The sequence below is a fragment of the Sciurus vulgaris genome (genome assembly GCF_902686455.1).
Source record: "Sciurus vulgaris genome assembly, chromosome: 2".
Classification (NCBI taxonomy): domain Eukaryota; kingdom Metazoa; phylum Chordata; class Mammalia; order Rodentia; family Sciuridae; genus Sciurus; species Sciurus vulgaris.
The window spans coordinates 202,453,697-202,481,210 of NC_136462.1; the positions used below are offsets into that span (position 1 = coordinate 202,453,697).

Below are 27,514 nucleotides of genomic sequence, written 5' to 3' on the forward strand. Positions count from 1 at the left end.
CAGAGGGACCCTGGACAGCCGGGCCTGGTCACAGGCAGTGGCCCTTGGGAGCAGCTGGGGGTGGCCTGCTGAGACAGACAGTGTCCGTTCCTTACCTGGGGGCCCTGGTAGAACCACCTGGGCACATCCCTGGCTGTCCCCCACCAGGTACTCTCCTACCTCTGCGTCCAAATCTGCTGCCTCCTCCAGGAAGCCCTCACTGGTCATCAGCAGCCTTTCCTGGCAGCTCATCTCTCCTCAGCACCAACAGAGATGAGAGACAGAGACAGGGAGAGGAAGATGGGGTGTGAGGCCCTGGGAACCTCCCCCATGCTGCTGGCCTGGAAGCCTCGGGCCAGGGAGGAGCTGCTGGCCCTGGACAGAGGGGCCTCCCCGAGTTACGGGTTGGGGGAGCTGAGTGGTGGCCCTGAAGGCCCCGGGCGGGCGCACAGGCAGAAGTCACATCTGGTGTGCAAAGGCAGAGGAGAGGGTGCAGTGACAGACGCTTCCTGCGACACAGCAGCCTGGGCAGGCAGGACCACCTGGGGGTGAGGAGGCCCTCGTCCTGGGCCCAGGACTGCAGGAAGCCCAGGTCCCCGTGCAGGGCTGGACAGTGTGGGTTTGCAGAGGGCTGGCAGTGGGCGCTCTGCCATGAAGTCATGCCTGAGCTCAGACGGCTTCTGGGTGCCCAGGTCCCCATCCAGACCTGTCCTGGGCACACTCTGAGGGGACGCACACGCAGCCACCGCCTGGGGAGAGTCTCAGAGGGGAAGCACAGGTCACCCCTGCATGGCCACTGTTGCTGGGGCCACGGGTGCCCCGAGATGCACCTGGGCCAGGTGGGAAGTGTGCCCAGGTAGCGGCTCCTCCCTGCACAGGTCACGGCACACCCCAAAGGGCTGCCGGCTCAGAGGCGTGTTCCTGAAGCTCAGTCCTGGTGCCCAGAGCCAGCACAGTAACAAGGCACGGTTTGAGGAAAAGGAGAAAGCGTGTCATTGTTTGGTAGCAAAGGAGCAGCCGGGGACGCCTGTCCCAGAGGCCGTGCTCTGCCCGCTACGCAGAGCAGAGCAGAGGGGTTTTCTGTTTGTTTTCATGGCTGGATTATTTTTCGTTGTTGTCGTTCTTTTTAGTTATACGTGACAGTAGAGTGTACCTGACATCTTGTGAGCACGTGGAGTGTTCCTGTGGTTGTTCATGACGTGGAGTCCACTGGTCGTGTATCCGCATACGAACATAGGAGAGTGACGTCCGACTCAGTCGACTGTCTCCCCTGTGCCCATCCCCTCTCCTTTCCCTTCATTCCCTTTGTCTAATCCGAAGAACTTCTATTATCCCCTCCCCGCTGCCTTATTGTGTGTTAGCATCCACATATCAGAGAAAACATTCAGCCTCTGGTTGTGGGGGATTTGTCTTCTTTCACTTAGCATCATAGTCTTTAGTTCCATCCATTTACCTGCAAATGCCATAATTTCATTCTTATTTGTGGCCGAGTAATACTCCATTGTGTAAATATACTACATTTTCTTCATTCACTCATCTGTTGAAGGACACCTTGGTTGATTCCATAGTTTAGCTACTGTGAGTTGAGCTACTGTAAACATTGGTGTGACTGTGTCACTATATTATGCTGATTTTAAGTCCTCTTGGTATAGGCGGAGGAGTGGGATACCTTAGATGAAATGGTGGTCCCATTCCAAGTTTTCTGAGGAATCTCCACACTGCTTTCCAGAGAGTCTGCACCAATTTGCAGTCCCAGCGGCAATGCATGAGTGTGCCTTTTTCCCCACGTCCTCACCAACATTTATTGTTGCTTATATTTTTTATTTATTTATTTTTAGTTATTCTAATTAGTTATACATGACAGCAGAATGCATTTCACCTCATTGTACATTAATGGAGCACAACTCTTCATTTCTCTGGTTTCACATGATGTAGAGTCCACACCATTTGTGCAATCATACAAGTACTTAGGTTAATGATGTCAATCTTATTCCACCATCTTTCCCACCCCTCCCCTGTCCCTCCCCTCACTCAGCTTTGCCTAATCGAAAGTTCCTCCATTCATCCCACCCCCCATTATGCATCAGCATTCACATATCATACAAAACATTTAGCCTTTGGTTTTTGGGATTGGCTTGATTCACTAAGCATGATATTCTTCAATTGCCATTCTGACAAGAATGAGATGGAATCTCAGTGTGGTTTCTTTTCTTAATTTATTTTTATCATAAACAAATGGGATACATGTTGTTTCTGTTGTACGTGGAGTAACAGCATACCATTTGCATAATCATACATTTACATAGGGTAATGATGTTTGAATCATTCTGTTATTTTTTTCCTTCCCCCTCTCCCCCCCTTTTCCCTCTATACAGTCCCTCCTTCCTCCATTCTTGCTTCCCTCCCACACCCCATTATGTGTCATAATCTGCTTATCAGTGAGATCATTTGTCCTTTGCATTTTTGAGATTGGCTTATCTCACTTAGCATGATATTCTCCAATTTCATCCATTTGCCTGCAAATGCCATAATTTTATTATTCTTTATGGCTGAGTAATATTCCATTGTATATATATACCACAGTTTCTTTATCCACTCATCAATTGAAGGACATCTAGGTTGGTTCCACAGTCTGGCTGTTGTGAATTGAGCAGCTATGAACATTGATGTGGCTGTATCTCTGTAGTATGCTGATTTTAAGTCCTTTGGGTACAGGCCGAGGAGAGGGATAGCTGGGTCAAATGGTGGGTCCATTCCAAGTTTTCTAAGGAATCTCCACACTGCTTTCCAGAGTGGCTGCACTAATTTGCAGCCCCACCAGCAATGTATGAGTGTACCTTTTTCCCCACATCCTCTCCAACACCTGTTGTTGCTTGTGTTCTTGATAATCGCCATTCTAATTGGAGTGAGATGGAATCTTAGTGTAGTTTTGATTTGCATTTCTCCTATTACTAAAGATGGTGAGCATTTTTTCATATGTTTGTTGATTGCTTGTAGATCTTCTGTGAAGCGTCTGTTCATATCCTTAGCCCATTTGTTGATTGGGTTATTTGTATTCTTGGTGTAGAGTTTTTTGAGTTCTTTATAGATTCTGGAAATTAGTGCTCTATCTGAAGTATGAGAGGCAAAGATATTCTCCCACTCTGTAGGCTCTCTCTTCACATTACTGATAGTTTCCTTTGCTGAGAGAAAGCTTTTTAGTTTGAATCTATCCCAGTTGTTGATTCTTGCTTTTATTTCTTGTGCTATGGGAGTCCTGTTAAGGAAGTCTGGTCCTAAGCCAACAAGGTGAAGATTTGGACCTACTTTTTCTTCTATAAGATGCAGGGTCTCTGGTCTGATTTCAAGGTCCTTGATCCATTTTGAGTTGAGTTTTGTACCGGGTGAGAGATATGGGTTTAGTTTCATTCTGTTGCATATGGATTTCCAGTTTTCTCAGCACCGTTTGTTGAAGAGGCTATCTTTTCTCCATTGCCTGTTTTTGGCACCTTTGTCTAGTATGAGAAAATTGTATTTATTTGGGTTTGTGTCCGTGTCCTCTATTCTGTACCATTGATCTACCTTTCTATTTTGGTACCAATACCATGCTGTTTTTGTTACTATTGCTTTGTAGTAGAGTTGAAGATCTGGTATTGCGATACCCCCTGTTTCACTCTTCAGGATTGCTTTAGCTATTCTGTGTTTCTTATTCTTCCAGATGAATTTCATGACTGCTTGCTCTATTTCTGTAAGGTATATCATTGAGATTTTAATTGGAATTGCATTGAATCTGTATAGCACTTTTGGTAGTATGGCCATTTTGACAATATTAATTCTGCCTATCCGAGAACATGGGAGATCTTTCCATCTTCTAAGGTCTTCCTCATTTTCTTTCTTCAGTTTTTTGTAGTTTTCATTGTAGAGATCTTTTACCTCTTTGGTTAGATTGATGCCCAAGTATTTTATTTTTTTTTTGAGACTATTGCAAATGGAGTTGTTTTCCTCATTTCCCTTTCAGCTGTTTTGTCGCTTGCATATAAAAATGCTTTAGATTTATGCGTGTTGATTTTATAGCCTGCTATTTTGCTGAATTCATTGATGAGGTCTAGAAGTTTTCTGGAGGAGGTTTGTGGATCCCATAAATATAGAATCATGTCATCCGCAAATAGTGACAGCTTAAGTTCCTCTTTTCCTATTCGTATCCCTTTAATTTCTTTAGTCTGTCTAATTGTTCTGGCTAGAGTTTTGAGGACAATGTTGAATAGAAGTGGTGAAAGAGGACATCCCTGTCTTGTTCCCATTTTTAAAGGGAATGGTTTCAGTTTTTTTCCATTTAGAATGATGTTGGCCATGGGCTTAGCATAAATAGCCTTTACAATGTTCAGGTATGTTCCTAGTATCCCTATTTTTTCTAGTGTTTTGAGCATGAAGGGGTGTTGTATTTTGTTGAACGCTCTTTCTGCGTCAATTGAAATAATCATATGATTCTTATCCTCAAGTCTATTGACATGATGGATTACGTTTATTGATTTACGGATGTTAAACCATCCTTGCATTCCAGGAATGAACCCCACTTGATCATGGTGCACGATTTTCTTAATATGTTTTTGGATATGGCTTGCCAATATTTTGTTAAGGATCTTTGCATTTATATTCATCAAGGATATTGGTCTAAAATTTTCTTTCCTTGATGTGTCTTTTCCTGGTTTGGATATGAGGGTGATATTAGCTTCATAGAATGAGTTTGGTAGGGTACCCTCTTTTTCTATTTCCTTGAATACTTTGAGAAGTATTGGAATGAGATCTTCTTTGAAGGTCTTGTAGAACTTGGCTGAGAATCCGTCTGGTCCTGGACTTTTCTTGGATGGTAGGTTTTTAATGGCTTCTTCTATTTCATTGCTTGATATTGATCTGTTTAAATTGTGTATCACCTCCTGGTTCAGTTTGGGAGGAGCATATGTCTCTAGAAATTTGTCAGTGTCTTCGGTACTTTCTATTTTGTTGGAATACAGATTTTCAAAGTAGCTTCTCATTATGTTCTGTATCTCAGTGGTGTCTGTCGTGATATTTCCTTTTGCATCATGTATTCTAGTAATTTGAGTCTTCTCTCTCCTCTTTGTTAGTGTGGCTAAGGATTTATCTATTTTGTATACTTTCTCAAAGAACCAGCTTTTTGTTCTGTCAATTTTTTGAATTGTTTCTTTTGTTTCAATTTCATTGATCTCAGCTCTGATTTTGATTATTTCCTGTCTTCTACTACTTTTGATGTTATTCTGTTCCTCTTTTCCTAGGACTTGAGCTGCAATGTTAGGTCATTTAGTTGTTGACTTTTCATTCTTTTCTGGAACGTGCTCCATGCAATGAATTTTCCTCTTAGTACCGCTTTCATAGTGTCCCAGAGATTTTGATATGTTGTATCATCATTCTCATTGACCTGAGAATTTTTTTATCTCCTCCCTGATGTTTTCTGTTATCAATGTTTCATCCAATAGCATATTATTTAGTCTCCAGGTGTTGGAGTAATTTCTCTTTTTTATTTTGTCATTGATTTCTACTCTCAGTCCATTATGATCTGATAGAAGACAAGGCAGTATCTCTATTTTTTTGCATTTCCTAAGGGCTGCTTTGTGGCATAACACATGGTCTATTTTCAAGAAGGTTCCATGTGCTGCTGAGAAGAAAGTGAATCCGCTCGTTGATGGATGGAATATTCTATATATGTCTATTAAGCCTAGGTTATTGATTGTGTTATTGAGTTCTATGGTTTCTTTGGTTGGATTTGTTTGGAAGATCTATCTAGTGGTGACAGCAGTGCATTAAAGTCACCCAGAATTATTGTGTTGTGGTCTATGTGATTCTTGAAATTGAGAAGGATTTGTTTGATGTACAGGGATGCACCATTGTTTGGGGCATAAATATTTACTATCGTTATGTCTTCCTGATTTATGGTTCCCTTAAGCAGTATGAAATGTCCTTCTTTATCCCTTCTGACTAACTTTGGCTTGAAGTCCACTTTATCTTAAATAAGGATGGAAACCCCCACTTTTTTACTGGGTCCATGTGCATGGTAGGTTTTTCCCATCCTTTCACCTTTAGTCTGTGGATCTTTTTCTATGAGATGAGTCTCTTGCAGGCAGCATATTGTTGGGTCTTTCTTTTTAATCCATTCTGCCAGTCTATGTCTTTTGATTGAGGAGTTTAGGCCATTAACATTCAGGGTTATTATTGAGAAATGATTTGTATTCCCAGTCATTTGGCTTATTTTTGGTTTTTAAGTTGGTTTGGTTTCTCCTTTGAGTGGTTTTTCTCTAAGGTAGTTCCTCCCTTTGCTGACCTACATTGTTGTTTTTCATTTCCTCCTCATGGAATATTTTATTGAGAACATTCTGTAGTGCTGGCTTTCTATTTGTAAATTCTTTTAATTTTTGTTTATCATGGAAGGATTTTATTTCATCTTCAAATCTGAAGGTTAGTTTTGCTGGGTATAGGATTCTTGGTTGGCAACCATGTTCTTTCAGAGCTTGAAATACGTTGTTCCAGGCCCTTCTAGCTTTTAGAGTCTGGGTTGAGAAGTCGGCTGCTATCCGTATTGGTCTCCCCCTATATGTAATCTGATGCTTTTGTCTCGCGGCCTTCAAAATCCTATCTTTATTTTGAATGTTAGGCATTTTCATTATAATGTGCCTTGGTGTGGATCTGTTGTGATTTTGTGCATTTGGTGTTCTGTAAGCCTCTTGTATTTGATTTTCCATTTCATTCTTCAGGTTTGGGAAATTTTCTGATATTATTTCATTGAATAGGTTGTTCATTCCTTTGGTTTGTATCTCTGTGCCTTCCTCAATCCCAATAATTCTTACATTTGGTCTTTTCATGATGTCCCATAGTTCTTGGAGATTGTGTTCATGATTTCTTACCATCTTCTCTGTTTGGGCAACTTTATTTTCAAGATTAAATATTTTGTCCTCATTGTCTGAGGTTCTGTCTTCCAAGTGGTCTAGTCTGTTGGTGATGCTTTCCATTGAGTGTTTTATTTGGTCTATTGTTTCCTTCATTTCAAGAATTTCTGGGGTTTTGTTTGTTTCTTTGTTTGTTTTTTGTTTTTTTGAGAATCTCTGTCTCTTTGTTGAAATGATCTTTTGCTTCCTGCAGGTGCTCTTTCAGCTTATTGGTATTATCATTCATTGCCTGCATTTGCTCTCTTATCTCATGCTTTGCTTCACGAATCATCTTAATCATGTATAATCTGAAGTCCTTTTCTGACATTTCTTCTAATATACTGTCATTGGATTCTATTAATATAGAATCTAGATTTGTTTGGATCATTTTCTTCCCCTGTTTTTTCATGTTGTTTATGTGTCTTCCCCTCTAGCAGTGCAGATCTGGGGTATTGCAGATTTCATCGTAGAGGCTTATAGTGGCCCTATAGGTTTCCAAAACCTTTTGTTTAAGGGGAGATCAGTATTAGCAGTGCCCAATTCAGACACTACGCAATTCTAGACCAAATAGCTCCTATGAGGACAATAACAAAATTGTCATAATAAACAGAATGAGTTCAAATATCATCTTCAGTAAAACAAACAGATTTGCAATAAGGTCTGCAGTTTCTAGTGGAGGACAAAGAGGATGCAGAGGGATGTAGAATGTGGCTGTTAATGAGATAAGAAAAGAATATACAGAAGTTCTAGATAATAGAAAGGGTGAGAGTGTAATCAAAAGAAATTGATTGTTAGCATGCCAAAAAGAGAGAAAGAGACTCTGAGGGAACAGGTAAACAAAAGGAAAAGAGAGCAAGAAAAGTAAAGAAATAAAAACTTAATTTTTTTTCAATAAGGAGAAAAATGAAAATCTACTGTATAACAGTCATATAGTAATGAAACCTCCCAGTGTTCAGTAGCCTGATGCACGAGAGGTACCTGACAATGAGCTTCAAGCCTCCAGCAGGTGTCTCAGGATGGGATTTGCCCCACCTAAAGATCGGAGCTCCGATTTCCAGGATTATCCAAGATGGCCACTCTGGCTTTGAGATGTGTTGGCAAATGGGGAGCTGCAGCTCAGGGTGTGGCCGCAGTCAGCTGGAGGTCCTGGAGGTGGGGTGCGGTTGGTCAGGCAGGGGTCTTGGAGTTCGGGTGTGTTTGGTGTGGTTGTGCGATCCTGGAGGCTGGGTGCAGTCGGTCTGGGGTACCGGTGATAGGGCGCAGTCAGTTGGTCTGGGGGTCCTGGCGGCAGGGAGCAGTCAGTTGATGTGAGGGCCCCAGAGGCAGGGAGTGATCGGTGGGGCTGAGGGATCCTGAGACGGGGCTCAGTCAGTCCAGCCAGGGGTCCTATTGGGGCCTGGCTGTTGTCTCAAAATGGCGGCAGCCACGTGTAATCAAACCTGCAGCTACTGTGACAGAGAACTTCCAGGCAACAGCAGGCAGCTGGTGCTCCACGGCCGTCAGTGATCAGTTTGCTGACTGTTGTCAGATGATCGGGAGGTAAACCTCTGAGCTGGGTGATGGATAGGTGTAAGGCAGGCGATGGACAGGCGAGAGGCAGGCAAATGGCGGATGATAGGCGCCTGACAGTGAGCAATCTGCACTCAAAAAAGGCATCGATATGCTGGCAGGTTGCAGGTGATCACAACAAACAAATGGGGTAAACAGCAGGGGATCAATAAGCAGCAAAAACTGCCTCACCAAGAAACAGGTATCCTCTGCTTGAAACCGGAGTTACGGAAGGACACAGAACGCAGCCTCCCTCCAGTCCGCCATCTTGGATCTCTGCTCAGTGTAGTTTTGATTTGCATTCCTCTAATTGCTAGATGTGTTGAACATTTTTTCAAATATTTGTCGGCCATTCATATTTCTTATTCTGTGAAGTGTCCATTCAGTTTCTTTACCCATTTATTGACTGGGTTATTTGTTTTTTAGGTGTTAAGTTTTTTGAGTTCTTTGTATGTCCTGGAGATTAATGCTCTATCTGAGGTGCAGGTGTCAAAAGTGACAAAGGTTTTCTCCCATTCTGTCGGCTCTCTCTTCATGTTCTTGATTGTTTCCTTTGCTTTTAGTTCAATACCATCCTATTTATTGATTCTTGATTTTACTTCCTGTGCTTTAGGAGTCTTGTTGAGAAATTTGGTTCCTAAACCAACATGATGGAGAGTTGATCCTACATTTTCCTCTAGTTGGCACAGGGTCTCTGGCCTAATGCCTAGGTCCTTGATCCACTTAGAGTTGAGTTTTGTGCAGGGTGAGAGATAGGGGTTAAATTTCATTCTGCTACATGTGAATTTCCAGTTTTCCCAGCACCATTTGTTGAAGAGGCTATCTTTTCTCCAATGTATGTTTATGGCGCCTTTGTCTAGTATGAGATAACTATTTACGTGGGTTTGTCTCTGTGTCTTCTATTCTATACCATTGGTCTTCATGTTTGTTTTGGTGCCAATGCCATGCTGTTTTTGTTATCATAGTTTTGTAGTCTAAGGTCTGGTATTGTGATGCTTCCTGTTTAACTTATCTCACTAAGGATTGCTTTGTCTATTCTGGGTCTGTTATTTTTCCAAATGAATTTCATGACTGCTTTTTCTATTTCTATGAAGAACAACTTTGGAATTTTAATATGAATTGCATTAAATCTGTATAGCACTTTTGGTAGTATGGCCATTCTGACAATATTAGTTCTGCCTATCCAAGAACATGGGAGATCTTTCCATCTTCTAAGGTCTTCTTTGACTTCTTTCTTTAGTGTTCTATAGTTTTCATTGTAGAGGTCTTTCACCTCTTTTGTTAGATTGATTCCCAAATATTTTTTGAGACTATTGTGAATGGGGTAGTTTTCCTAATTTCTCTTTCAGTTGATTGATTACTGATGTATAGAAACAAAATTGATTTATCAGTGTGAATTTTATATCCTGATACTTTGCTGAATTTATTTATGAGTTCTAGAAGCTTTTTGGTCGAGTTTTTGGGTCTTCCAAATATAGAATCATGTCATCAGCAAATAGGGATACTTTGAGTTCTTCTTCTCCTATTCATATCCCTTTAATTTCTTTCTTCTGCCTACTTGCTCTGGCTAGAGTTTCAAGGATTATGTTGAATAGAAGTGGTGAAAGGGGGCATCCTTGTCTTGTTCCAGTTTTTAGAGGGAATGCTTTCAATTTTTCTGCATTTAGAATGATGTTGACCTTGGGTTTAGCACATATAGCTTTTTCAATGTTGTGGTATATTCTTATTATCCCTAGTTTTTCTAGTATTTTTGAACACAAATAGATGCTGTATTTTGTCAAATGCTTTTTCTGCATCTATTGAGATAATCATATGAACTCTTGACTTTAAGTCTATTGATGTTATGAATTATGTTTATTGTTTTCCATATGTTGAAAACAACCTTGCATCCCTAGGATGAACCACACTTGATCATAGTGTACTATCTTTTGAATATGTTTGTATGCAAAATATTGCCAGTATTTTATTAAGAATTTTAGCATCTATGTTCATTGGGGATATTGGTTTGAAATTTTCTGCCCTTGATGTGTCTTTGTCTGGTTTGGGTATCAGGGTGATACTAGCTTCACTGAATAAATTTGGAAAGGTTCCCTCCTTTTTTATTTCATGAAATAATTTGAGGAATATTGGTGTTAGTTTTTATCTGAAGAATCCATCTGGTCCTGGTCTTTTCTTTATTGGTAGGCTTTTGATGGCATCTTCAATTTCGTTGCTTGAAACTGATCTGTTTAAATTTTCTATGTCCTCCTGATTCAATTTGGGGAGGTCATATGTCATATGGCTCTAGAAATTTGTTAATGTATTCAGGATTTTCTATTTTATTAGAGTATAAATTTTCAAAATAGTTTCTGATTATCATCTTTATTTTAGTAGTGTCATCATGAATTTCAGTAATATGAGTTTTCTCTCTCATATTTCTTTCTCTTCATTGACTTTGCTAAGGGTTTATCATTTTATTTATTTTTTTCAAAGAACCAACTTTTTGTTTTGTTGATTTTCTGAATTTTGGGGGTTTTTTTGTTTCAATTTTGTTGGTTTTGGCTCTGATTTTAATTATTTCCTGTCTTCTGCTTCTGATGTTGATCTGTTCTTCTTTTTCCAGGGCTTTGAGTTGTAATTTTAGGTCATTTATTTCTTGACTTTCTATTCTTTTAATTTATGAGTTCAAGGCAATGAACTTTCCTCTTAGAACTGCCTTCACAGTGTCTCAGAGATTTTGATATGTTGTATCACTATTCTCATTTACCTGTATTTTTCAATTTCATCCCTGATTTCTTTTTCTATCCATTGATCATTAAATAGTGTATTATTTTGTCTCCAGATGTTAAAGTAGCTTCTATTTTTTATTTTATCATTGATTCCTAATTTCATTCCATTATGATCTGATAGAATGTAGGGTATTATCTCTATTTTTGTACTTGGCTAAGAGTTGCTTTGTGGTCTAAGATATGGTCTGTTTTAGAGAAGGATCCATGTGCTTCTGAAAAAAAAGCGTATTCAGTCATTGATGGATGAAATATTCTCTATATGTCTGTTAAGTCTAAATGATTGTTTGTATTATTTAGTTCTATAGTTTCTTTTATAAGTTTTTGTTTGGAGGATCTATCCAATGGTAATAGAGGTGTGTTAAAGTCACCCAGTATTATTGTGCTGTGGTCTATTTGATTCTTGAAATTGAGAAGGGTTTGTTTGGTGTCCATAGATGCTCCATTGTTTGGGGCATAAATATTTACAATTGTTATGTCTTGTTGATTTATGATTCCCTTAAGCAGTATGAAATGTCCTTCTTTGTCCCTTCTGAATAATTTTGGCTTGAAGTCCACTTTATCTGATGTGAGAATACAAACACCTGATTATTTATGAGATTCATATGAATGATGTTTTTTCCCATCCTTTCACTTTCAGTTTGTGTATGTCTTTTCCTAGGAGGTGAGTCTCTTGGACAGAGCATGTTGTTGGATCTTGTTTTTTAATCCAATCTGCCAGTCTATGTCTTTTGATTGATGAATTTAGGCCATTTACATTTAATGTTATTGTTGAGAAATTATTTTTATCCCCTGTCATTTTTATTTATTTATGGTTTTTAATTTGAAGTAGTTTCTCCTTTGACTATTCTTCTAGTTTAGTTCCTCTCCTTACTGGTTTTCAGTTTTACTTTTTATTTCTTCCTCATGAAATATTTTATTGAGTATGTTTTATAGTTTCAGTCTTTCTTTTAACTTGTTTATCATGGAAAGTTTTTATTTCATCGTCAATTCTGGAGCTTAATTTTGCTGGGCACAGTATTCTAGGCTGGCATCCATTTTCTTTCAGAGCTTATTCTGTATTATTCCAAGACCTTTTAGCTTTTGAGGGTCTAGGTTGAGAAATCAACTGAGATCCTAATTTGTTTCCCTCTAATGTGGTCTGTCATTTTTCTCTGGCGGCCTTTAAAATTCTATCCTTTTTCTGTATGTTACACATTTTCAAAATAATGTGCCTTGGTGCGGGTCTCTTGTAATATATATTTGGGGTCCTGTAAGCTTCCTGTATTTGATTTTCCATTTCATTCTTTATATTTGGAAATTTTTCTGATATTATTTTATTGAAAATAATGTGCATTCCTTTGATTCGTGTCTTCAAGCCTTCATCTATCCTGTTAAATCTTAAATTTCATGTTATCCCATATTTCTTGGAAGTTCTCTTCATGGTCTCCTAACATCTCTTCTCCATGGCCAACTTTATTTTCAAGGCTATTTATTTTGTCTTCATTGCCTGAAACTGTCTTCCATGTGGTCTAGTCTGTTAGTGATGCTTTCCACTGAATTTTTCATTTGGTTTATTGATTCCTTCATTTCAAGGATTTCTGCTTGATTTTTTTTAGAATCACTCTCTATTGAAGTGTTCTTTCATGTCTTGTATTTTCTCTCTGATTTCACTCCTTAAATCATCCTTTACCTTGCAGATCATTCAACTATGTTCATTCTAAGCTCCTTCTCTGACATTTCTTCCACTCTGGTGTTGATGGATTCTGTTACTACAGTACCTTGGTTTGTTTGGGGCAGTTTGTTCCTTTGGTTTTCCATGTTGTTTTTGTGTCTGCTTGCCTAACAGTGTGGGTCTGAGGCAGTAGAGTTTCTACCCTGTGGAGTTATTGTGTCCCTGAAAGTTTCCAGTACCTCACCATTTAGGGGAAGACAAATAATAACAACAATTAACACAAACAATATGCAGCATTAAACCAAATAGTTCCTGCTATGATATCTACAGTGTTAATGATCACAATAAACAGAAATGATTCAAAGAGGTGACCCAAAGGCTACGTTCCACAAGTTCCCTGTTGGAGTCGTAATCCACTTGTTAATTTGGGAGGCAGTCATTTCTGAGACCTGCTGGTGCCACCCCCAAGTCCTCATTCCGTGGTGGGTGTGTGCTCAAGACGGATATCTCGGCCTGAGATGGGGAAGAAAGGTAATCCATTTCCCCTGAGGTCAGGGAAGGGGGAGCGAGGAAGAGAAGGAAGGGTCATTTTAAAAGTAAGTCGCGGTGGCAGAGCAGCAAGGGCTGTATTCAAAGCACAGAGTGGGCCCCCGTGGCAGGAAAGGGCTGAGGCTGAGGGGGGCCCAGCCTGGCGATGATACGTGTGAGTGGAGCAGCTGGGGCCATCCTGCAGGCTCCAGGCGTAGTCTGTCCTGGGGCCACCAGAGGTGCACTGCCAGTGAGCTGCAGCAGGGACAGGGGCTCTGCGGCCCGCTCCTGGGATATGGCTCACACCACACAGTTCACCCGATGTCCTGCAGAGTGGGCTCGGGGCACGCTCCAGGAGAGGGACCACTCACCCCAGAGGCCCCTTCTGCTGGGGATCACTCCAGCTCCCAGGCCTGCCCCACCACCCAGCCCTGCGGCCACTGCTCTGCCTGTCCCTGCAGATCTGCCTGTTGGCACCTCGCACAGGGGCAGCAGCACTCAGGGTGGACTTTCCTGCCCGGCCTGAGCTCCTCCCCGAGGTAGCAGATGTCCCTACTCTCCTGCACCTCACTGGGCAGATGGACTGCGTCTTGTCTCTCTGTTCACTTGGCATTTGGGCTGCTGTGAGCGGCTAGTGCTCACTTAGATCTCTTCCCTACAGTGGGGGTTCCAAGTCCTGTGGTGGCCAGGATTCCACTGTTCACTGTCTCCACGGTGCCCACACACACACCCTGCCATGGCAACCACCTTGGGAGTCCTCTGACCGTGCCAGCTGGGGCAGACAGTGGGTGTGGAGCCACCTGGGATGGGGAGATGCCCCAGCCTGCTCCACTGCTCAGAAGCAGAGGGAAGGAGATTCCAGCTGTGACCACCCGCAGAGCCCCAGAGGGCATGAGACCCAGCCAAGGGCCATGGGAAGCTGGCACAGAGCAGCATAACCTCCGTGAGAGGCTGGAGGCCCTTCCAGAGCAGCGGCAGGCAGTACCTGCCCTGCTTCCAGCCTCATCAGGAAGGGAGGGATGCTCGAGTCTACAAGTCTAGGCTCTTGGCCTGAATTTACCCCCATGCTGACCAACTGCTTGGTGCACAGAGCCCAGAGTATGGGGGAGGTGCTAGCAGCCTAGTGGCAAAACAGGCCCCAGTGGTCACGGGGTGGGGTAGTGCCCAAGGGAACCTCAGGGTCCCTGCTGCTGGCCCCACCTGTCCCAGGAAGCGTGGTTGGCTGTGCGTCCTGCAGCCCAGGCCCAGTAGGGAGGCCTGTCGTGTGAGGGGCTGGCTGTGGGGGAGGCCTGGAGGCTCCCCTGGGCAAGCCAGCCACAGCCTTATGGACAGATGCTCTGCGGAACCTGCATGCTGAGCTGTGAGGAGGTGAGCAAAAGCCTAGGGTCAGCACTTGTGTGTCCTTCCTTGCTCTCCAACTTGAAAATGGTCAGCTCACTCTAATGAGTTCACTGCAGCACCAATGTACACAGTGGGCCAGGTCCGGGGCGTCCACCCTGCTCTCAGTGCCCAGTGGCAGCCAGCCTGGGCTGGCCATCAGAAAGCCTGGTTCTGGATGTTCACAGGTGTCCAGTGGGGGTGACCCTGGACACTGCCCGCACAGTCACTTCCTTTCGACTCAGTGAAGGGTTGATCAGGAGTGGAGGCTACATGTTTCAGGCCCACAAGGCAGGGCGGATCTCTGGACTCCAGGACAAACCTTAGCCAGGCCTGGCCTCTGGCTCCCCAGGGACACATAGGCCATTGGCAAGATGGGGGCCAGGGGGCAGGGCTGGGCTGAATTCACCCAGAAACATGTGACAAACTCACCTCTCAGGGCCCAGCTGGGGCCAGAGACCCCAGAACACTGTCCTGCCTGCCATTTTCCCAGGGTTCCTCCATCTGCTTCCTGAAGGATGAGATGCACTTTAGGACAAAGTCCTGCACCTGTTCATACACGAAGCCCCTAGCCAAGCAGCCCCCTGCTGCACAGAGGACACACCTAGGCTGCTGTTTCCAGGGATCCCTCCCCGCCCAGCTCGGGGACAGGAGCTGGGACCCTGCCCACCCCTCCCACACGCCCACACTTCCAGAAGGGGCAGGGTGACCTTGGCAGCAGGGCGCCTGAGCCTCCTCCCAGGCGCCTGGGGATGCTGTTGATCCCAGGGCCAGGCCAGCTTGCCGGGGTCAGTGCCCCACAGGAAGGCCACTGGCTGCTCGGGGTCCCTGCAGCCATTCCTGCCTTCTTACCGGGTGAACTGAGCCCCTAGTGGCGGGAAGCAGCAGTCCTGCCTCCAGAAGCAAGCCTGGCCCGCCCTCTAGTGGCAGCCTGCGGCACACCTGCAGGCACACGCAGACCAGCACTCACGCGCGGACACACGTGCACACATGCACACACATATGTACACACATGCACACACGTGTGCACCGCGTGCACACCCATGGGCACACATGCACGTGTCCATTTCTAGCATGTTCATTTCCTCAGTACCTTCTGAGTGGGTCTGTGCACAGGCTGTGATGATGGCCGAGGGTGCCTCCTGCCACCGCGCAGGCAGAGACCCAACCCTCTGGCGTGGCTTCTTCCTCTCTGATTGTCCCTGGACAGAGTCTCCTTGGGGAGAGAGGACGGAAGTCACAGGGCTGGCCCGCACGACACTGCCTATCCAGGTGGCAGGGAGGCGTAGACAGGAAGGGGCTCTGCCCTCAACAAGAGGGCACAGGTACCTAGCATTTGGACTCGCTTCTCTACCCTGTCTGCCAATGTGGTGCCACCGCCCCAGCCATCTCTGCAGCATCCCAGCCAGAGCCAAGCAGCAGTGGGAAGACAGCAGTCCCCACCACACCAGGCCCTCCTGCCACGGGAGGCCTGCCAGCCCACAGGCAAAGGGAGGAAGCGCCAGGGAAGGACACGGCCATCGTGGGCCGGCGGGTCTCTGTGGGGAGGGACAGGGACCCAGCCTTCCTCTGGGTTCCCGCGGACCTCAGACAAGGGGCCTCTGCCGTGAGCAGTGCTGTGATGCCCAAGGCCAGTGCACAGTCACCTGCGAACCTGCACTCGCACCTGCCTTGGTGGCAGACCCCAGCAGAGCTGCTGCCGAGGACTGCCTGTCCAGGTGGCATGTCCACCCTGCATGCAGAGGCCGCCCAGGCAGCAGAGGCATCCTGGCTGGCCCTGCTGAGATCACCAGGGGACATCTCACTGTGTCGAGGGCTGGGAGCCGCCCTTGGTCAGGGTCATGCCGCACTTGGAGGGCCCCTTTCTGCTGGTCCCCAGAGTCCTTGCTCCCCACGTGGTGCCAGTGAGTGACGGGCAGGGTCCCACAGGTAGCTGGCCCCCAGGCTGGCCCTCTGCTATCCTCCAAGAGGCTTGACCATTTAGTCAAAGCGTGTGCAGAGGCCACCGTGGCTGACCTGGCCTCCAGCTCCACTGCACTCCATGAGGGCCGGGAGCGGGGCTGCCGGCTCTGACTTGCCCTCCAGAGCCACACGGCACAGGTGGCCTGCTTGGGCAGGCTCCCAGGCCTCCCAGACCCCACCTCTCCTTCCCCCATTTGAGTCCCAACTGGCTCTTCAGCCAGACGCTCCCACCGTGGCCAAGGCTGTGGGCTGTGGGCTGTGGGCTGGGCCCTCCCTTTGCTCCTCCAGAGGACAGTGCTGCTGGTCTCTGGCCCCAATGTCCCGGTTTCATCTGGCACCAGAGGAGACTCACACCCATTGAGACCCCTAATATGGAGACAGCCGACCTCTTCTTGTCACCGGTCACTGCCCTGCACCCACCCCAGCAGTGGCTGGCTCTGGAGGAAGGCACACCCCTGTCCACTAACAGGAGGCTGACCTCTGTCCTCCCCACTCCCTCCCCTCAGAAAGTGCAGCAGTACACGGTCATCGTCCAGGCCACCGACATGGAAGGCAATCTTAACTACGGACTCTCAAACACGGCCACAGCCATCATCACGGTGACGGACGTGAACGACAACCCCCCCGAGTTCACCACAAGCACAGTGAGTACCGTGGCCGGCAAGGGCACCCCAGACTGGGATGCTGGCTGCTGCTGGTGCTTCTCTGCCGGCACCACTGCTCTGCGGGCGAGGAGCTGACAGGCCAGAGAGGAAGGCCTGGGCAGGGCCAGGTCCGCTTGGAGGAGAGAGGCCAGAGGCTCCACAGGGAGGTGGCCTGGAGTAGGGTGGGGCCTGGGCTCCAGGTCAGCACTGGCCGCCTGAGAGTGAGCGGCATGGGGCGTGGTGAGCAGCAGGGTGGACTGACGTCCCGTCCCACAGGCTGGATGCAGCTGTGTGCAGTGGGCCCTGCATGGCAGAGGCCTGAGTGGGCCTTGGCCAGGGCAGGTGGGTCCCTGTATGGCAGTGGACAGTGGGCAGCCCTGTGTGACCCCCATCAGCAGAGGAAAATGGTTGAGAGTGGCCATGCTGGTCAGGTCCCATCCGCGTGCATCCTTCAGCCTGGCTCGTGGGCCCCTCGCCCGGTCACAGAGACGCTGTTCCCCAGATCAGCACTGTGGCCCACAGGGCTGCACTCCCCTGGAGCCCCACAAGGCACCAAGCCACTGCAGAGTCCCTCCCCGTGGGACCCTGTGGCTCAGGCCCGGCAGGACACCTTGGCCTCCTGTGCCACCCACGGGTCTGAGGCTCCTGGCACCCTGCTCACCGCACCCTCTGCCAGGACTCCGCAGGTTTTGGCGGGTGGGCAGTGTGGCGGCCCCAAGCTGTCCTCTGGGTCCTGCGAGCAGTGCTGACGGGAGAGGCACGCGGTCCAACTGGCTGCCCCCCGGAGGCCAAGACCAGGGCAGCAGGGAGCCTCCCACAGGTGACCCCCTCCCTGCCCGCCCTCTCTGGAGGGCCTGGTGAGGAGGGACCTATGTGGGCAACAGTACAGCCCGCCAGCATCACAGTCCACCCATCAGGCACCCGCCAAGCCCGTGAGGGGTCAGACTCGGGGTGGCCAGGACACGGGGCTCTGGGTGGCACACTGCCCAGAGGAAGCGGGTGGCACAGGACTCCAGATAATGTGCCACCAAAGGAGGGGTAAGTGAGGCGGGGGAGGAGACACGCCTTGGTGGTGAGCAGGTCAGCTTGGGAGGACCTCTGAAGCCCAGCGCTCCTCCCTGCGAGCGCTCCCCTGCAAAGTCCCTCCCAGCTGGACTAGGAGGCAGTGGGCCGTGAGTGCAAGGCGCCATCTAGTGGGCTGGTCAGGTGACCGGAGCAGGGAGCAGCTGGTCCACCCTCTAACGGCCTTGGGTTGGGTGCCCCACAGGCTCCAGGCAGCAGACCTGGGAGGGCAGCAAAGGCAGCCAGGGGCCCTGGGTGCTGTCCCCACTGAGCCCAGCAGGGGGAAGTGCTGGTGTGCCTGGCCAGGGAGGCGTCCCACTGGCCAGCAAGGCCCATCTCTCAGGCTGCAGTTTGCTTGCTCTACACAGAGGGCAATGGCAGGAAAGGCCAGGCCAGGGTAGGGAGTGGGCCCAGGGGAAGCAGCCGCTACCCGAGCCTGAGAGGACGATATCAGGTTCCGAGACCCCCGGGGCCCAGTCATCCCTCCCACCACAGAAGGCAGTGCAGAGCCCACCCGCTCTGAAAAGATGCAGGACGCTCACTGGGGCGGGGCCTCCCTGGGCAAGCTCATCCCTGGGAGAAGCCCCAGGAGACCGTCCACCCAGAGCGGAAACTCCCCTAGACAACCTCAGCAAGGAGCAGGGCCTGCCCCAGAGTAGCCCAGGGCCCCTCTGCAGAGCCCCTGCTGACTCAGGCACCTCTGCTCCAGGCCAGGGGCTCGGGACAGGGCCCAGGGACACGACCTCCCCGGTGGCAGCTTCCTGGTGTCCAGTTCTTGGGGTGCAGCAACTGTGGCTGCTCCCCCAGCCGCAGGGACCCTCACCTCCCCTGGGAAATAGCTTCAGGGCCAGGTGGCTGCCATGGAAACCAGGGCGAAGGAAGCCAGGCAAGCCCAGCTTTGGCCCCCAGTAGAGGGAACGAGGCGCAGCCTGCCCGCAGGAAGGGCCCCCGCAGGCAGGCCAGTGGAGGAGCCCTCAGGCTGTGGAGGGGCCAGCTCCTAGCTGGCTGCCCGGTCCTGGTCCAGGCTCAGCCCCCATCTGGAAGCAGGGTCGTGCCACCTGCTTGTTCCCATGTGCTCTGGAGAAGGCCATGCTGGCTAGGAGGGCAGGGCATGGACACCAGGCTGCAGGGATGGATGGAGAACCAGCGGGCCCAGGCTGGGCCTCACCTTGCTCAGCAGGAGAGCAGCTCAGAGGTGACCGGTTCTGCAGCTGGGATGGCCTGCCAGTGGCCCCTCGCCTGGCCCTGGGCTGGACTCTGTGTTCCCTCAGGCATGCCGGCCACATGGGAACCCAGACCAAGTCCCCCTCTAGGGTCTTAGGATGGCCTGGGGGTCAGGGATGGGCGATGGGAGGAAGGAGCCCTGCAGAGCGCATGGCCACCTTTCTTCATGTAGGACGTCAGCATAAACCCTGGGCCGTCCTTATCTGCTCTGGCTGAGATGCACTGAGACCAGGATGAGGTCTTGCGTTTGACCCAAGATGATGCGGAGCATCCCCAGGAGAAGTCCCACCTCCCTACTACCATGGCCAAGGGTGGAGAGGCCTGGTTCCCTGGGATGCTGGGCCAGGGCTGGGACAGGCATCGTGGTCCTGATCCAGATGGACAGAGAATGCCCACCTTCCACCACCAGCTCCGCACACCATCTCCAGTGTGGCCCTTGGGCCATTCATAACATCCAGGTTCAAGGTGGCCCTGACAGGCCCCCTTGCGATGTGACAGGCAGGGGTCCTGGAACACAGGCCGGGTGGCTCAGTGGGTGGGGCAGGCTGGCCGCACACACCTCCCAGCATTTCATCAGGCTTGAAGGAGAGCGATCAGTAGAGGCTAGGGGGGTGCCGGGGTCTGCAGGGCCCCGTCCTGTTCCAGCTCTAGGAAAAGTCCACCCCTCCTGGTCCAGTTGCAGCTGTGGGCGCTGAGGTGCAGCCTGTTCTTGGGCCAGCGTCCACCTGCCTTCAGCACCCCTCCCAGGGTGGTGTGGCCTCTGCTAGGCAGACACAACCTTCAGACCCTTCCCAGGGGTCTCCTGCTTGCCACATCCACGGGTCCTGGAGTGAAGGCCTCTGGGCCACGTCCCCCCGGCACAGGGCCGCCCTGGAGCCCACATCAGCTGGCTTCCCCGAACCAGTGCCCCCAGCCCATGCACATTCCTGGAGGCAGGACACCTGAGCCCCTCTTGGTCCCTCCTCGCTGTGTGGCTCAGACTGGTGGCTGGACCTTTCTGACCTCAGAACATCTGTCCCCCTTCCACACTTGTGTATGACACTCCTGGAAGCCGCCCACACGAACCAAGCAGCACGCTGTGCCCTCAACGGCCCCAGAAGCATCCGGACTCTTGCTGGGTGTCCAGAGGCCTGGAGTCCTGCCCAGCTACTTCCCAAAAGGCCAGGGGCTTGAGCAGTTGCCAGGGCCTTCTACACCCCATGTCCTCCATGCTGGGAACCAGGGGAGACGCAGGCTGGCCCCTGAGGCCCTCTAACGTCCAGGCGCTGAGAGCGTGCCTCTGCGTGTGCCAGCACTGGAGGTGCTTCCGGGTGTGGGCAGGACTGGGCCCAACGGTCTGGAAGGGGGTGGGAGATCATGGTGGCCCTCAGTCCCTCCCAGCTGGACGCAGGGACCATGGCGGCTGGAGGTGTTAGCATGGGGTCAGCTGCCGCTCTGACCACACAGATCAGCCACTTGAACTGAGGGAGACTTACTTTGGCTCGCAGTTTCCGAGGCCTCGTGGTGAACTGGCCCAGTCGCTCTGCACCTGTGTCAGGGGACACTCAGGGCAGGAGCACCTGGGGGAGAGAGGCTGCTCACCTCCAAGTGGCCAGGAGTGAGGGAGGAGGCCGGGTCCCCTGCCCGCTTCCGGCAGGCCCCACGGCCACACTTCCTGCACTGGCTGCCTCTGGAGGCCACCCCTTCCGCAGCCTCCAAAAGTGGACACACCACTGGGTTACACGGAGGCCGCTCACTCGCAAGTCAGAAGCGATTCCACCAGGGATCCGAGTGTCTGCGGTTGTTCTGGAAGCATCTGCCTGGACACCCAGAGAGGCCCAGGCAGTGCTGCCCTCCGGAGCGCCTGCCTGGCGTGGGGAGGCAGCGCAGCTTTGGAGCTGGACACGCCACGGGCTAGCCTCGGTACCTGCCCGGGACTGCTGGCAGCCCCACTAATGGCTGCCCTGGCACCTCGGCCCCGGCCCGCAAGAATCCCGTCCACAAAGAGAGGAGGAAAGAATCCAGCCTCCGAGTTCCTCGCAGGAATCAGAGCCACAGATCCCACGATTCTGATCTCTGAAGTCAAAACAGAAACCCCAATCGTCTTCCTGAAGAGAAAACTGAACCTCAAAATCTGAAAGCATCATGCCAGAGACCCCGGATCCCGGGAATTCTCTAATCAGGAGCAAACAGAGTGGAGGACAGAGCGGCCAGGGCCACTGCAGCTGCGCTCATCCCAGGGACGTCCCGAGCTCCCACTGGCAGTGGACCAGCGAGGGGGCCTCCCCCACCAACCAACGCCCTGGTGACCCTGGTGGCCAGAGCCCAGCCTGGGATGCAGCCCCGAACTGCCCTTGGACCAGGGGCACGTGGAGAGCAGCCAGAGGACCACAGGCCTCCTTAGGACCCCAGCAGGCCAGGCGGCGGGCGACGGTGGCAAAACGGCTGCTGAGGCAGCTCCGTGCAGGGGGAATGGGGAGCTGGTTCTCCGCTATCCCTGCTCCAGGGCAGGAGAGTGGGAAAGGGTCAGGGGCCCTCCCGGAGTCACTGCAGAAGGGAACTGGGGAGAGGCTTGACCACAGCTCCCGATGGGCCCGCCTGAGCTGGGACCAGGGCCCTCCAGGGACAAGACTCTGAGGCACAGAGCAGGTGCGGGGCCACTGCAGGACACCCGAGTTCACGCAGTCACCTGCGTGCCGGCCACAGGAGGTCACAGCAAGGCACCCGCCCACCAGAACCCACCCCTGCAGCAGGGCCTGGGGCGGCGGCTCCCGCGGACACACGTCCCAGGCAGCCCCTCAGGCTGAGCCCGCTCTGGGAGCAAGGGAGGCATTCCCTCAGGGCTGCTGGTGCGGCCAGAGGGGATGCATGGGGCTGGCCCTCGCGTTGCTACTAGCAACCGTGGGGGAAGGTGAGGAGGGGCCTGGCGTTGTCCCTTGGACAGGGTCCTCCCTGCTCTGTGGCCAACAGGTAGCAGGGATGTGGGCAGCACGGGTGTCCCCCAAGGCCCTGTATTCTCAGGCACACTGTGTCCGGAGTCAGGCTGGGCTCAAGCCCCAGTTCCACCACTTAGAGCTGTGTGACCATGGGCAGGTTGCCCAACCTCTCTGGGTTTCCATTTCCTTGACTAACAGGCCAGAGACTTCACCAAGGAATGAAGGTGGGGCTGCTCCCGGGGCAGGTGTCAGGGTCCCTCCTGGGGTCCTGCATGATGTGGCCCCTTGAAGGCCACTGGGCTTGCTGGACACCACGAGGACAGGGTTCTCACTTCCACGGACAGGCGGCTGAGCAGGTCCTCCCTGGCCCTGGCTGTGCTTTACGGCCCCAACAGCACCCTCCTGCCTGCTGAAGGGCCTCCCCCAAGCGGGCAGTGGGCTCTGCTCTGAGCTGGGACTGTGCTTGAGGGGCCTCAGAGGACGCGGGAAGCTGCTGCCCTCACGGGCTCCGGTTCCTCCCAGGCAGGAGACCCCACGTGACGCCCCGGATACCCCTCCTTGCCCACACAGCCTCTGCTTCCCACGGGCGTGAGGGGTTCCCCCTCCGCCCAGAAGCCTGACCACGCGATTAAAGAGTCCTCATGGCGAGAGGAAGGTGACTAGGAGGAGCCTCAGCCAGGGTCATCCCCCGGCCCTCCTCTGGGGGCCGGTGGGTTCACAGGCTCCTCCGTGAGCTGCACCCAGACACACGACTCAGAGGGCAGGAGCGGGCAGCAGGCAAGGGGGCCCACCGAACTCAGTGGTGATGCCAGAACCCCAGGCACGTGGGCAGAGGGAAGCTGCCCAGTGTGCCAGGCTTGGAGGCTGCTCCAGGGAGGTCCTTCTGTCCCCAACACTGGGCACAGAACCTTGCCCCGCCTCTGCCTCTGCATCACAGCCACACAGGTGAGTTTGACTGGCAGGTCCTGGGTCATCTGGCCCTGATGTAGCCACAGAGGGGACTAGAAAAGCAGCTTTCTAGGAAATAATGAAGAGTTCAGAAGGCGCTAGAGAGCCAGGAAGCCCAACTGATGTCCACTATGCTGACCCTGGCAACATGAGCAAAGAGAAAATGCCTCATGTCACAGAGGCTGGGAGGTCCTGGGAAGCACGACTTCAGGCATGGCTGTATCCAGGCTCCGACAGCATCCCTAGGACCCGCCCTTCAGCCACACGTCCCCTGGGTTGGCTTTGTTCCCAAGCTCTGTGTGGCAGTTCCCCCACCTCACCCCTTCAGACTCCTGTGGTCACCAGTGCAGGCCAGAGACAGGGACACAGCTGAGTCCTGATAGCTGGTGGGGCCACATGCCCACTTCTGAGCAGGTTTTGAGGCAGGGGCCACAGGGTCTAGCACTGGAATCTGCAGCCTTTTCTACGAAGGGCCAGGTCTCTGTCATGGCTCCTGGACTGTGAGCCAGAGCAGGAAAGGAGGGTGCCGGGCAGTTCCTGACGGGTGTGACTGGGTGCCATAGAAGATTGGCAAGAGCAGCGTGAGCCTGAGCTCTGCCCTCCCGCTTGTCAAGCCCTGTTAGACGGGGCCGACCCCAGCCCCCTGGAAACGGGCCAACACACCTGGACCCAGGGTCCAGGCGGTGGACTTGGCTTCGCTCCTGCAGAACTCCTGAGGGCCCTAAGCTCTAGGGAGCTGAGAGGGACTGGCTGGGGTCTCCATGTCTTTGTGGCTCAAAAACAGACTGCACAGCGCCCGACTGACCACACGCATGCACAGGGCCCAAGGCAGAGCACAAATGCAGCCTCTGGTACAAAAGTCAGGACCCATTTCAAGATGGCGGTGCTTTGGACTGGGCTCAGCCCTTCTGAACCGGGCTCTCAGCCTTGGGAGGTGCCCAGAGCTCTGCGGCCAGTGGTTCACACACACACGCTGCCCCTTCTCGTACCCAGCGCCCGGCAGGAGTGGCTGCAGCCCTCCTGGGCTGTGACAGGAGGTCACCTGCTTATCCACAGTGGATGACCCCAAGCCCAGACCCACGGCAGGGACTAGGGGATGGAAGGAGCCCAGAGGTGATTCCGGAAGCCTCTGGCACCTGCCTCCGTCACCACCTTCTCCTGTCTGGCGAGCTTACGCCATCCCTGTGTCCCCATGGCAGCCTGCCCTGTCTCCACACAGACAGGAACGGCCAGGAGGGTCCTGAGGAGGTCCTGGCAGATGCGTGCGTGTGGGCCAGGCGAGCCTGCACGGGCGCCCGGCCTGCCCACCCACCCCGCGCCCTGGCTGGAGCAGTGGCTTGGCACCTCCCAGGGTTGGCGGAGGGTCCCAGGCCTCAGGCCTCAGGCTCCACCCAGGGTCGTGATGTCCTCTTTTCTGACATTTCACAGTTTGCAGGGGAGGTCCCCGAAAACCGGGTGGAAACGGTGGTCGCCAACCTGACCGTGATGGACCGAGACCAGCCCCACTCTGCAAACTGGAACGCGGTCTACCGCATCATCAGCGGAGACCCCTCGGGCCACTTCAGCGTGCGCACGGACCCCGTCACCAACGAGGGCATGGTCACCGTTGTGAAGGTGAGTGACTGCCCACAAGTGCCAGGACCGGTCACATGGAGATCAACTGGCTCCACGGCTGCCTCCCCAGTAGCCCAGGGCGGGGGCCGCGTCCGCCAGTACAGCCAGCCTCCACCAGGACCCGGCTCCAGCACCCCCCCAAGCCACCCCGTCCCCTTCCCTGTGGCCACATTCCCCACCTGGAAGAAGGCGGTTCTCTGAAGACTCCCAAGCGAGCGTCCCGGGCCTCCCTGCCAGACCCAGGTGCACTAGAGACCTGAGGGACTTCCTGATGCGTGAGGTTCTCGCGGGAGTGCGTGTGTGTGCTTGCGTGCGTGCGTGCGTGTGCGCGTGTGTGTGCATGTGTGTGTTTGTGTGCGTGCGTGTGTGCGCGTGCGTGCGTGCGTGTGTGTGTGTGTGTTTTGAACCCAGGGGTGCATAACCACCGAGCCACATCCCTGCCCCTTTTATTTTTTACTTAGAGACAGGACGTCACTAAAACGTTTATTAGGGCCTCGCTGGGTTGCTGAGGCTGGCTCTGAACTCACACTCCTCCGGCCTCGGCCTCCCTGGGAGCACAGGCGGGCACACCGCACTCGGCTACCTGCTTTTCTGCATGACGAGGCCTCCAGTCTTACTTCCCCTACTGCCGCCCCTGGGTTTGGGGCCCAGGTTATGGACTGACCAGAAGGACTTGTGAGGGTTGTTCCTTCTGTCCCCGTCCCCAAGGCAGGTGCGGTCATCACCTACCCCAGGGGCCTCTGTGTGACGCCCCTCTGGGTGCCCAAGGTCTGTGGCCCTGCTGTCACACGGGTGGCCCTGGTCCTGTTCGAACCCATTCCTACTTGTCCTCCTCTTGGTGTGGGAATGCTCTGAGGATGCCGGTCCAGCTTCTTTAGTGGTCTTTCTTCAGGTCCGCTCTTCTAGAACATTCTCTGCCTCAGCTGAACTCTCTAAGTGACAGGCAGCCTGGTGTTGCAGGAGCAGGGCTGGCCTCCGCCTCAGTCCTTCCCTGCACTCACAGCCACGCCTCCCCGGGGAGCGGACGGGAGTGACAGGCAACTTACCAGTCAGGGACACCTGGGTACGGAGCGGCTGAGCAGCTCGTCCCAAGCAAGTGCTAACAGACAAGGACAAGAAGAACAAGAGAGAATCCGGTGTCCATAGAGCAAGGACAGGAAGCGGAGGTGAGCTTAAAGCCACGTGGGCCAGGTGAGGGAGGTGGACACACCAGTCTAACTGAGGCTGAATCCTTCAGAGACTGCCTTCAGCTGACGGTAGCAGAACCTTCACCACAGAGCTGTCAAGTCTTGAAGGCTTTATTCTCTGAAGCGAGAGGAGCCCTGTGACAGCTTCAGTCAGCAGAAACCCGGATCCTTCTCTCTCTCTGCGGTGTGCAAATCTTTCATCCTAGAGGGTGCCTCATGGTCCAAAACAACTGCAAGAGCTCCAGCCAGCACAAGAATTTTACAGACAGCATGAAAGAGGAAACAAAGAAAAGAGAAGAAAGCCTCTTCTCTGCCAAAGAGCTGTCTGGACCCTTAACAGAGTCTCTTCATTCAAGGACCTCCTCTTATTCTGGGAACTTCTGGAAACACTTGCTCATGGCTTCTTAGCAAAATGTGGACACATGGTCCTTCCTAGCCAGAGGAGATACTGAATCACACAACTTGTCAGCGGACACATTTCCCAAACTTCTGCTACCAAGGAAAGAGGAGCAGCCGTGCCACCTCTGCCTCTGGTTTCCTCCAGGCCCCCCTCTGTTCTCTGGGCCCAACATGACCTCGCCCCAGCATCCCACGCAAGCTGCTGGTGCTAGTTCTGCTGAAAACCCTATGAAGTCCTGTTTTCATCTCTGTATGAAATTCCTCAAACGCAGATGCACAAAAGCAGTAGCGGTGGAGCCCCGATGCCTGTCACCTGGCCCAGCAAGCGCTAGCGTTTTGCTGTGTCCCATTTACCTTCCTGGCGGGGGTGCTCGAGAGTAAGCTGCCATGTCTGGCATTTGTGCCTCAAGCCGAGTCCCTGAGCAGCGAGGGCTTTCCATCCTACCGCCAAGACCACCGCCCGAGACCGGAATCACCTCTGAGGCCAGCCTTTCCCGGCTGTGCTCACGGCGTCCTCTCCACAGCTGGCTCCCTGCTCCTCCCTGGGCCTGGTGCGCAGACCTCCAGGCGCCCCACACCTGAGTGCCGGCTCCCCTCCCTCCAGCAGAGTCGGGACCCTTGGTGGGTGTCCATTGTTTCCTTGGGGATTGAGAAGTGAGCTCGATTCTGTCTCTCTCCATTACTGCCAGGCATTCTCTGTAACAAGAGCGTCCTTCCTCAGGAAAGCCCTTTGTGCACCTCAAAGCTCAGCTCCTGGAGGGAAGGCAGCCCCGCCTTGCCTCCCCGCTCCCCTG

At 51.7% G+C, this 27,514-nt stretch overlaps 1 protein-coding gene across 3 annotated transcripts in view; it reads left to right on the forward strand.

Annotated features, from left to right (window-relative positions):
- Positions 1-27,514, forward strand: part of CDH4 (cadherin 4) — a 445,876-nt gene that overhangs the window by 399,758 nt on the left and 18,604 nt on the right. For all 3 annotated transcript variants that reach the window (XM_079128833.1, XM_079128834.1, XM_079128835.1), the window contains 2 exons: positions 17,234-17,371; positions 24,949-25,134. In XM_079128833.1, coding sequence (XP_078984959.1) covers positions 17,234-17,371; positions 24,949-25,134 — 324 coding nt within the window. The remainder of the gene's footprint in view (positions 1-17,233; positions 17,372-24,948; positions 25,135-27,514) is intronic.